This window comes from Emydura macquarii, unplaced genomic scaffold (genome assembly GCF_026122565.2).
Source record: "Emydura macquarii macquarii isolate MOO-44397 ecotype Brisbane River unplaced genomic scaffold, CSIRO-AGI_Emac_v2 contig_1477, whole genome shotgun sequence".
NCBI classification, from domain to species: Eukaryota; Metazoa; Chordata; order Testudines; family Chelidae; genus Emydura; species Emydura macquarii.
The window spans coordinates 4,778,405-4,790,505 of record NW_027131614.1 but is presented as its reverse complement, the minus strand read 5'-3'; the positions used below and the strand labels follow the sequence as shown (position 1 = coordinate 4,790,505).

General features: G+C 41.1%; 1 protein-coding gene across 1 annotated transcript in view; it reads right to left on the bottom strand.

Annotated features, from left to right (window-relative positions):
• Nucleotides 1-12,101, bottom strand: part of LOC137156679 (trichohyalin-like) — a 34,371-nt gene that overhangs the window by 3,704 nt on the left and 18,566 nt on the right. The window contains exons 5-8 of the mRNA XM_067553570.1: nucleotides 9,922-10,076; nucleotides 8,504-8,666; nucleotides 3,017-3,175; nucleotides 989-1,156 (exon numbers count right to left, since the gene is read on the bottom strand). Coding sequence (XP_067409671.1) covers nucleotides 989-1,156; nucleotides 3,017-3,175; nucleotides 8,504-8,666; nucleotides 9,922-10,076 — 645 coding nt within the window. The remainder of the gene's footprint in view (nucleotides 1-988; nucleotides 1,157-3,016; nucleotides 3,176-8,503; nucleotides 8,667-9,921; nucleotides 10,077-12,101) is intronic.

The following is a 12,101-nucleotide window of genomic DNA, read 5'->3' as shown; positions in this document are numbered from 1 at the left end:
CTGACCTAATGTAAATGTTCCTAAAGTTTCTTCAACAAAGCCATAACATTTAACCCTAATTAAACCCTACATTTAACCCTACTTTTAAGCTGCTGCAAAGCACGTATCTATAATGGATCCCTTATTTTGTATATGGGCCTTTTGGTTTACATGTTTATGTGAAGAGGAAACAGTGTAAAACAACAGAAGTTTTTCTAAATAGTTCTGGGTGGGAAAATTCATCTCATTTGCTCCAATGGCAAGTAAAGTAGTTATGTACAGAATTACACAATAAAAGATACCACTTTGCCCAGATTCTTCCTAGATTTTAATTTTTATTTTGAATGAGGTAAAAGAGAATGGAATGTATACACGATCTAAAAACTAGAGCCTTGCTTATCAGTACATCTGTGAAGTATAAATCCAGTTAGAAGCCAGACTTTCTTCCTTGGATTTTTTGCACTTGCCTAAGCATCTCCCTGCCCTTTCCAAGTTTCATGTCCCTACTGTGAAGAATGGAGGTACTAGAGCTTCTCAGATAAACAATTGTTTGCCCATGTTAAATTTTTACAGTGGTGTTTCCCCTAATCGTATTCTGAGAAACATTTGGGCTGTTTCTGCTGAAATTTTCCCCAAAAAATTCAGCTTGAGTAGACACCATCAGGAAAAGTTCAACCCACAACATTAGTTTGGTGAAATTATAAGCAACTGAAAACAGTGTCTTAAGGTAAGCTTTAAGCCATCTTTAATAATAGGTGTAGCTGCCTGCACCACTTATAATAAGCGGCCACGGACTAAATACCAGTGGTGTAAATAAGAAATGCTCGAAGTTATTCCAGCTATTAAACTGATGTAAGTCTGGAAAAGAGAATTTTGGCTGTCTATAACTATGTGTAGTTTTAAATTACCACTTCATATTTTTCTGTAGTATACTCATTATGAAGGAAGGTGACTCACTCATAGGGTAATATTTCTACCACGTTTTTTAAAAAGCAGTGAATTTATTTACCTGTTTATGTAACTGAGAAATATGCTCTACCAAATGCGTTTTTTCTGTTCGCAGCTTGGAATTTTCCAATTGAGCTCCTGAGCATCTCCTTTCTAAATCTTTTAGCTGGCTCTGAAGCAACTGTCCATTTAGATCTACAGATTTTCTTTCTTTCTGGAGACGTCGTACCTATTGATATAATGAATGGACTTAGTTTGCAGTTACATTTCCAAAGTACCATAGAAGCATTAACAAACTCATATTTCATTTCCTGTGGTTTCAGATTGCCAGCAATCTAATTTAGAGATGGTCGTCTGCCTCACCCTCTTTCTGTAGGAAGGTAATCTTAATATTTTGCATTCAGAATAATGTAATGACCAGCTACAATCAATGCAAGAATTTAAAACTTAGGTGGTAGAAAGTCAACAGCCAGTGAAAATGCATTACCCATCCATTATTGCTACTCACCCTATCAAAAATTTCCCAGAAAGAATCTTCTTCTCTAGGTCTCCTGGGGAACTTTTGTCTGTATTGAAGTGTAAGTGCGATGGGGCAACGTTCATTTATATTTTGTACAGGCCTAAAGACATGGTCTATGCACAACAAATGAAGGTTCCTTTTTTGGGGGGTGAGAGATAGGAGTGCTACCTTGTACTGCCCAGTCACCATTGCATTACCTATGGGTTTTTTAATTTTAATTTATTAAATAAACAATTTAAAGGTGCTGGATGGGCAACAGAATTGTCATAAGTTAGACATAGTGCAATCCTTATTTAAGAACTTCCCCACAGAAATTCAAACAGTTTTGTCTGATGCACTAGTGTTTCTGTGCTGTTTACGTGAATGTCTTTTTTTTTCCTGGTGTGGGAGAATTTATACCTTTTGCCTTTACCTGCAATTCAAATGATTTTAAAAATGACTCTCAAAATTATACACAAACATCTAATTAATTCATACATTAGTATGATTATATATGCAAATAAAGATGTTTGCATGCACAGTGAGTTCTGATTTGAATCCAATTGCAGTAACCGAAGACAACTGCTCACAGATTTGGCAGAGTTATGAAAATCAGGTCCATAATATTCAAACTGAGTGGAGAGTGGCAAAATTTATACTAATGAGCGTGCAAATCTGATTATACTAATCTAGAGGTAGTCAAAGAACTGAAAGACTTGTAAATGTTTTTGAGCCTATATTGCTCTTAACTGTGAGGACATTACTGGTATTCATGAAAATATTTGTTTTGGTTTCTCATTTGTACCAAGAATATACAATTATTCATGGCAAATACTAGTAAATAGCTCATGAGACAGTTTAAACTAAACTTTCAGGGGAAAAGTTGCAGATTGTTCACAAATTATTCAGTGACTACTTTGGAGTGCCAGATTAATTCACAGAGCTCAAAATGGTTAGTGAATGATTTGCAAACCAAAAAATACCTCAGTTTATGACTTTTGTTTTGTTTTTGTTTGAATAATGTTTTGGAGCAGCTCTCTCAAGCAGTTGGGCTATAGTAGTTTTAGTAGTACATACAGTTTTGTATATTCATATGTTTTTGTAGTCCACTTGCACTAATTTTATATGCTATAATTGCAAATGAAACGTTGTGTTTATTTAACTTGTAAAGTTTCCTTAATACCAAAGAATCACAGATTTTGTAAATAATGTGTATATAGATTAACGGCTTTGGAAGGTTAAGGGACTGAGTCAGCCTTGTTGGAATTTGAATTTTTGTGCTAGGGAGTCTAGATATTTCAAATGTGAGCTCCATACCGCTCCGCCATCCATTCTAACATTATACAAGAGCTATTTTAATACAATGTAACCCTAACCCAGCAACTTGTTACCAGTGACCTAGGACAGGTTTTGATTTTTAAGCTCTTTTTTGAGCTCTGAATTTTTGTTAAAAATATTAATCAGAAATCTAACAAGACAAAATTAATCTTTCACTTGAACTTCAGCTCTTGAAAGCTGTTCAGGTACCAGGGGGGTGAATATTGTATTTAGTGCAATTAATTTGAAAATGTCCAAACAAATAGGCAATACCTGTTCTTGTGCGGTAAGAGCCTTCTGTCTTTCATTCTGCAATAGTCTCTTCAGGTAAGTGAGCTCCAGCTCAAGTTGTCTTTCTTTCTCTTTTTCATAGGCTAGCTCAGAAATCCTCATTGTATGGCAGGTGCTTTCCTCCTCTCTCAGCTGCCTCTCCTGCAGCAAATCATGCATGCAAGTCTATTATACCTAGTTTAACTTGGATGATTTGTGCAGATGTTAGAACTTACGCTCTCAAAACCCATTTTTACAGATGTGCTTGCAAACGATAATGGCTTGAAAACTTTATGGAAACATTTTGCATAAACACAAATGGAGACCATTTCTGGGGAGCTTGGCCTTTTGGCATTCAAGATGATCAGAGTAACATTTTATTAACATTTGTTAATGTTGAGAACACTTTGCTTTGAGGCAGAGCTGAACTTTAAAAGGGGACAAATGTAGGTCTGGCTGGACATAAGTAACTGGCCTCATTACTTGGGTGTGATTGGGAAGGTGAATGGAAGGTTCATTTGTAAATAGGGGCTTAACAAACAGTACTGGAGTCAGGATGTCTGTGCTAGCTAAAATAAATTGGACAAGATAAATCTGGAATGGAAAGACCAGGTTATATTTTCTGTACAGGGATTGGTTCCTACAAAATAACCAAGCCAATCCCAAAATGTGTTGCAATGTGTAAATGGATATAAAGGAAAAGATTTTCTGTATAACTCTGGATGTGTGGTATGCCCTATATCCACCCTCAACACTTGTCTGATCAACTCAGTGTAGCTTTGCTGTATATTAAATAAATATAGCTGAGTGAGAAAATCTGGAGTTGAAGTGAGTTTTTGGGAGTCCCACCGAGACCTCTTTCCACTTGGCTTCCCAACATAGTGTTGCCATGACTCGGATCCATATGTCTGGTGCAGGTAATGTATAGTTTATTATATGCATAGCTTTATTATCAAGGATAGCAACCCAGTGTAGCAATGGTGTTGGAAGGGTTTAATTTTGAGGAGATTTCCAGGGCATTGGAGGAATGGGTTAGATCTAAAGGGGGTTCCTTTGGATTCCCTAGGGAAGTGATATGGGCAGACTGGAATCGGATGGAAAAGGAACTTCAGCACATATTAGACAAGAAATGCAAGAAAAACACACAAAAAAAACACGTTGTTCTCAACTAAAGAGAAATACAGTCACATAAGAGGAATACCTATGTAAAAGAATGCTTGGCGGAGCACAGAAAAAAAGGTCCGTGGAATGACTCTGAAACTTTAAACAAGAAGACCCATGGGCAATCATGGAGAGAACAGTAAATGTAGCTAAAGAAGGAGTGCGAAAAACACAAAGATAAGCTCAGAGCTGCCGAGAGAAATCTGCTGAGAAATGTCACTTAGAGGGAGAAGTGAATTAAAGAGAGTGAGGAGTTAAATGGTTCATTTACACAGATGTTACAAACTTTACAGAGTGCTGCAGGGACTAAGCAGGTTGGTGGAGTAAAAGTATTGGATGTAATATTAAATAAGGGGGGGAAACGCTTGTTTGATAATAAATCCCTGATTATGGCAGTCCAATTTGCGCAGTCTTGCTGGAACCCTGGTAGTCAAACAAATTACGCAACAGGAGGTAAGGTGGTAACAACTACACCACTATACTCATGTCCCCAGAATCCTTTACAGTCATTCTGAAAGAAAATGGACCCTTTTCCCAAAGGAATGGTCTTAAATAATCAATTGAAAATGATTGCTGCAGGCAGAAAAACAAACTGATGAGAGAGTTCCAGAGGGGTAGCCATGTTAGTCTGTATACAGCAAAAACAACGAAGTTCTGTGGCACTTAAAGACTAACAAATTTAATATTTGCAGGCATAAGCTTTCGAAACTGATGAGACTCATTTGACTATGGACAATTTAGTTAAAATCACTAAAAGGAAATACGGGGTTCCCATTTGAACTTGGTTGCCTCTGAATGGACAAGTAGATAATGTAATCTGGGTACATTTGTGTAAAAAAATAATTAGGGCAACACAAGCAGTGTTGAGAAAAATAGTTAAAAGAAATGAAGAACTTTTGTGTAATTGCGCAAGGTTTTAAACAAATTGTAAAATCCCATTTTGTATGTTTAAAGTTAATTGGCTTTTAAAAAGATTCCATTTGAATCTTGCATTCAAAGTTGCAAAAACTGACAGACCCGTTTTGAGCGGCTGTCAGTGTTTCCTGGCCGTCTTTGCTAAATCCTTTCTCAAACCAAACACAGGTAGCTGATGTTATCTGGCTTTGTTACCTTAATGTTTTTATGACGTTCATATGAAGTTCATTTTAAATAAGGACTAGAGAATGTGATTGTGGCAGGGGGGACTAGACCAGGATAATAGGAAGAGACTGGATCCTGTTGTACTAATGAGGTAGCAGCTGAAAGAGCTGCAGGACAAGAATGAAACATTAGAGCGAGTGCACCTCTGAAGTAGAGCAAGAGGAGGGGTGGTCACATGCAGCCATGTTAGGAACACGGAGCCTTAAGGTGACTCTCAGAACTTAGACAATGACTTTGATATGGAAACATGGAAACTCTTTAAGCACAAAAACAAACAGTTATACTTCATGTGAAAATTAATGGTGAACATGATTCATGGCAAATACAGGCTAAGGATTATATTACGGAAGGAAGGTGCATTCCTTTGGAACCTGTAGTGTATATCGTAAAAGGGATCAAACAAATGTAAAGAAAGGCTAGTTAATTAAAATCCTATAGAGGCTCCAAAGGGGAGCCACAAAAGGTTGGTTTTTTTAGATTTTCAGATGGCTGTGTGCTTTGGAAGCAAAAACCAACCCAGCACCAAGAAAGATCAGTGAGTATAAGAAATGAAGATTAACCATTAACACACTTATCCAAAAGTCCTGCTTAACTGCAGTGTAAGGTAAACGTTATTAGGAAGTAAGAACCTGTATGATGATGATTTGTAAATGGAAAAAAAAACCCAATTGTATTAAAACTGAGCCATGATATAAAAAATTGAAGTGCCCCTAGATGTGAAACAAATTCAGATAATAGCTTAGGGTTAAAGCTATTAAAGAAATATTATTCAGTTTATTACTGTGTCAAGTGTTATTGAATTTAACCAATCTGCAGTCACTAGGGTTTTGTCAAAAATGATTTTAAAACTATTGAAAAGACTTTATGGACAAAAGTAAACTTTTAAAATGCATAAGCCTGCCAAGGTGGGGCAGCCACAAAACTAGAGGGAGCTTGACATGGGAGCTGAGCTGTTTGGGACTGGTATGTCACTCGGAAACCAAGCTGGCAGAGATGCTGTGGAAACATGAACAAGCATTTCAACAGAACCTAGCAGCAAAAGTACTACATCCATTACATGAGCAAGTGTTTCGGCCAGAATTAGCATCTAGAGTATTGTACTTTGAAAATCAACAAGGCAAAGAATTAATTCATAGAATTTTTAACTATTTTATAGGTATGATGATGTAAATGTTTTTAATGTACAAGATCGTTAATTTCCAATCATGAAATGTAAAAATTAAAACCAATGATATAAGGTATATGCTGTGTAAAGTAAGAGTCCTTATGTGACATAGAACAAAGAAGGTTGCCCTCTTTTATCCTCACAGAAAAGTTAAAACTTTGGTACAAGGGAGGCAGAACTCATTAGTACAGGGTAAGAAAACCTAGAAGGGTCCACTACTATGAAGGTTGGGAGCGGGGGGTACTTTGGTCAGAGTGTTTTCAGTGAAAGTACTGGAAAGCACTACAACTCATATGGTGTGGAAGAAGTTTTCTCTTAAATACTATTGCAAGACAATGCAAGGTCATGACAGCCCCAGACTGGTACCGCTGTTTGCACATGGGGCACACGTATGTGTAGGGGTCACGTCAGAGTTGCCGGCAGGTGGGTTGGAGGAAACAGCCTCCAAATTTGCACAGTATGGTTGAGACACTGGCATGTTGGTAAAGCAAAAACTGCTCATGCTGGTGATGACAAGTATTGTGTGGTGGCTGAAGAGGACTACTTCTGGTAAGGACACGAAGAATGTGATTTTACTTGGCCTATGCTCCGTTTCGCTTCTAAATTTCCTGTGGTGATAAATGAAAAGATTTGTATAGTACCAGTTTTTTCAAAATGTCATTAAAATAAAAGCAAAGTTAAAATTACTGAAGGATGCTTTAAAAGCACAGCAACTTATTCTGTGGAATTACTTCCTGGTGGGTTCTGCCGGAGGATGTGTGCTGGCACTTTCTGGTTTGTACTTTGAGCCTAATATTAATGGTGGGACAAATGATCGCAACAACTTTGGTCTTGTGGATATGTTGCTGGTTGGTAAATTTGAAAAAGAGCCCAGAAAGACTGGAATAGGATATGAATGAAATGAATACTAAGATAAAAACCCAAGAAAATAAAAGGAGTGGAAATGTAGACCTGGCTTGACATAAGTAACTGTTCTCATTTATTAATGGGAGTGACTGGGGAGGTGCATGGAAGGTTAAGTTGTAAATAGGGCCTTAACAAAGAGTATGCTGGAGTCAGGATGTCCCTGCTAGCTAAGATAAGCAAGAACCACCCTGGTGCTTGGGACAATGGACAAGATAAACCCAGAATGTGAAGATCAGGTTATACATGAACAATGCATGGACGAGCATGCTATATAAGAGTGGGTTCCTACAAAGTAACCAGCCAGTCCCAAAACATGTGAAGCAATGTAATGTGTAAACGTATATAACAGGCCAAGTCAGTGGCCAAGCTTACTGACCCTCCGAGCCACGTACAATAATCTTCAGAAGTTCGAGAGCCTCACAACCTGTCCCGTGGGGCGGCACCTGCCAGTGTGCTGGGCTGGAGCACTGTGGGGCAGAAGCCCTGCTCCCTGGCACACCCCATGGGGCAGAAGCCCCAAGCTCCACCACAAACTGTAGGCAGAGAATGGGGGGGTCTTGAGGGGCTCCATGAATGGCACATTAACTGTAAAAGAGCTGCATGCAGCTCATGAGCCATGGTTTGGCCACGCCTGGTATATAAAGGAAGCTGTTTTCTGAGTAACTTTGGATGTGTGGGACACTGTATGCCCATCCCCTACACGTGAGTCTGATCAACTCTGCGTAGCTTTGCTGTATGCCACATAACGATACCTGGGTGGGAAAATCTGGAGTCTAATTGAGTGTTTGGGAAGCCTAGTGGAAAGACATCTTGGAAGGAATCCCAACACCCCATTCCCAAGTGAGGCTGCTACGAACAACTTTAGTACTAATCGGCACAGTACAGCATAGCAAAATGTGTACTTGTAGTGGGAAAGTACACCTGCAGAACAGTAAGTTCAGAAAGGAGTGTTGGGCTTATTGGATCCAGCTGATTGTACCTATTGTGGCTTTTAAAGTAGAGATTTTAAAAACCCACACTTTTTAAAAACAGTTCTTATACACTTAGGTTAGTCATTTTCTGCTACTTGCTGTTTAATGACCTTATTTAAAACAAACAATAAATAAAACCCAACTTACTCTATCTAGCTGCCTGGTGGCTTCCAGCACTTGAGACTGCAGGAGACCATTTTCTTTTGTCAGATATCCACAATCTTCTGCCATTTTGTTGCGTAAGTATTTATCCTCATCAGCAGAAAGTTCTTTTTCTTTGAGCAGCTGTCTTAGTTTTTCAGTTTCCTCGCTAAATAAAATAGTTCCAATTTTAGCCCCAAATCTATTATTGCTGATGATAATTTATAAGAAGCAATCTTACATTAGCAGTTTTATTGACTTTAAAGTTTGATCTAAATTGTGGTGATCCTGTTTTCTGTGGGAAAAGATAGTTTGCAGTTCATAGTCTTTTTCTGTGTTTGCAGGACTACAATTTTTGTAAGACTAAATTGTGCCTCTTGGGTTGGTTTGATGCTTTGGTAATGTTTGTAAACAGACTAGCTTGTTCCTCTAATCCATTTTATACTGATTGCTGAGCTGCCATGCCTCTTGTGCTGCTGTTCTCAGACATACTGGGTCCAATTCTAAGCTTGAATGGCTCACAAGATTAAGTAGAAGAACCTTTTACTTTCTCAGTTTGAATCAGTCTGGTAGTGCTCAAGAATTGCCATGATAAAATGACTATTTGGCCATTAAATAAGATCATTTCCCATCTGAAATAAATTATATCACTGCACTGCCCGCATGAATCCCGCTAGCCAAAGCATCTTGGTGCTGTACAACAGCACAAGAACAAGTGACAACAAGATTCCTGATCTGATTCACTCCCTCCAAACAAACCCAACACATGAGGACACAACAGAGAAGAGTGAGTGTCCTACCTCTTCCCTGTATACAAACCTCATTCTTCCCAGGGTTGAGGACAATGTAGAAGCCTGTATTCTCTAGAACTGGCCACTAAAGAGCCTGGCGCAACATCAGCCCCATAAAGCAAGGAGTTACTCTCTCCATGGTGAAAGCCTAGCTCTTCTGGGACTAAGCCAGGAAAAGACCTGGATAGTCTCCATCTCATGCCTCATAGATATACCTTATGTGCCCATGTTGCCCAAACCACTGCCATAATTTGCAATTCCATGACAATTGCAATTCCGCTCAATGTAAGGAATAGGCAAGCCTATGAACTGTCCTCACACGCCTATGAAGTCAGTGTGGGGAAGCTTAAATTGTTCTGGCTGATGCTATGCCTGGATAAAGAGAAGATCGTTTTACAATATTATCAATAAAAACATTTCTTGAACACCAAATTCATTTTTAAAATGTCCCCAAATAAATATTATGTGCTCTCCACGTGTGCCATTATGTCAATTTTGCTGGCACCAAGGATCCTGTTGCCACCGGGAATTGCAGATGCTCAGCACCTCCAAACAATGCCACTCCTCCCTTCCAAATTAACTATTGAAACAAGTGATTCACAAGCTCTGATGTAAGTTTGCAACTGTCCCTACCGAAGTTCTTTAGCAATATGCTGCTGCATGGACTGGGAGCCAGTAAGGTATTTCTCCTCCAGTTGGTGGAGCAACGCCTGCGCTCTTAAACATTCTGATCTATTTTCCGTAAGTTTTGCTTCCAAATCCTGATGTTGCTGAATCTGCTGGTGGAGCTGAACACAACGTAGTGATTAAAGACACAGTGAGCATATAAAACTATCTTTTCCACATTTTTTTTAACATAATGTTGGAAGCACAGGCATGTTGTCTGGGAAGCAAAAGGGGCACTCTGAATAGCTCTGTTACCTCCTTCTGTGAGCCTTCTGTAGGCCACAGGTTCTCATTCTGTGAATCATGGAAAGGTCTGGTGGGGAGCCATCCTCGTCTTTTAATCATTAGAGGCAAGAGGGTCACAAAACACTTTTCCTTAATAACATGGGGGTCATGGTATGGTAAAGGCTCAGAACCACTGCTCTAGGGTTCTCTGGACAATTTTCATTTCTACAATGGGGATAATGCTGACCTATTCTACCTCGTAAGGTATTGTGAGGCACATGTTCACTAAAGCACAGTTTCTCAACCTGTGGTACGTGTACCCCCAGAGGTACGTGAGACACAGGCAGGGGGTATGCGGTGAAAAACCCAGTGAAGGGAAGCTGCTGCGGCAGCTGCTGACTTCTGGGGAAGCCGGGCGGCAGCCACCCACTTCCTGCCCAGTCCCAGCTCCTAGCTGGGAGGTAGACGGCAGCCGCCCCGTCCTAAGAAGCTGAGCGGCAGTCGCGGGCTTCTTGGCACACCAGGTGGCAGTCGCTGGCTTGGTTGGCAGCCGCTGGCTTTTTGGGAAGCCAGGCGGCAGCCACCCATGTCCTGCCCAGTCCCAGCTCCCAGGTGGGAGCCCAGCAACAGCCTCCTGCGCCTTGCGAGCTGGGCTCGCAGCTGGGTGGCTGCCACCCGTGCCCTGACTCTGAGCTGAGAGACATCCTTCTCCATCCTGGCTTGAAGATGGGCAGCAGTTGCCTGCCGCCTGCCCACATCCCCAGGTCCTAGCCTGAGCAGAAGCCTTCTCCGCCCTAGCTCGGAGCAGGTGGCAGTCGCCCATCTCCTGGGCTGACAGGCAGGCGGCAGCCGCCTGCAACTTGCCCAGGTGGCAGCTCCCCTCCCCGGCTCAAAGCCCGGTGCCCAGAAAGCCAGGCGGAGAGCCCAGCGGCTTGGGCCGTCCTAGAGCCAGGCTCTACCAGCAGACTTACTTGTCAATTTCACTGCTCTAGGTGAGCAGTGAAACTGACAACTATGACAGCCTCAAAGTTTACCAGTATACAAATCCTAAGAGGGGCCCACACGGTGTGATTTGCTCCAAACCCGCACCCCCTTAGGGATGGCCATGGGGAGTGCTGCTATCCACTCTGGTGGGCCGCTAGTGCCTGCTCAGACCTCACAAGTTCCTGCCTGTGTGAGAATACCAGGTGACCCTGCCATCAGGCCATAGTGATTGGCTGGCATTGACCTTTGCTCCTATATGGAGGAAGGGGAGGAGGAAGGAGGGTAGAAACAGCAGTGGATTTTGTGATCTGCCACAGCCACACAGCATTGCAGAACTCTCCTGCTTTACGAGAAATACAGTCATCCAGTGGTAAAGGGGGAAAAGATTGTATTTCTCAGAATGGAAAATTGAATGTTGGTGTCCTTATTAAAATTTTCAGAAGTTAGAGGATACTTGCTACTTAAAAGGTTGAGCAACAATGCGCTAACGTACTTTGAGATTCCCTTACGGAAGCACATTCAGGGCAGGAGCAGCATTCCCTACTTGAGAAGTGTTATTGACAAGGTGCCACATGTGCCACAGAAGTGGGGCGTCTGGTCAGAAAGGGCTCAGCCTAGCAGGGACTGGTTCTGATGCTAGTGTGGATGTTTATCCTTCTCTGCTGAATGCTGACCGACGGCTCTCTGTAGCAGTACAGTCTGAGCATCTTGGAGAACCATGATATCGCCTCCCAAGCTTAGTATTGGGACAGAGCCCAGTTTAGGTTTCCCATTTCCTCCTTTCCCACAGGAAGACTCCAGTGGAGATTTTAAGAGGCCTAAAGGAGTTGGGCACCCAAATCCCATTGTCTATTCATGGAAATTGGGTACCTAACTCTTTTGGCCATAGGTGCTGACTTTTGGTTTTGCATAGGTCCAGCTCCCCACGGCTTTAGTTC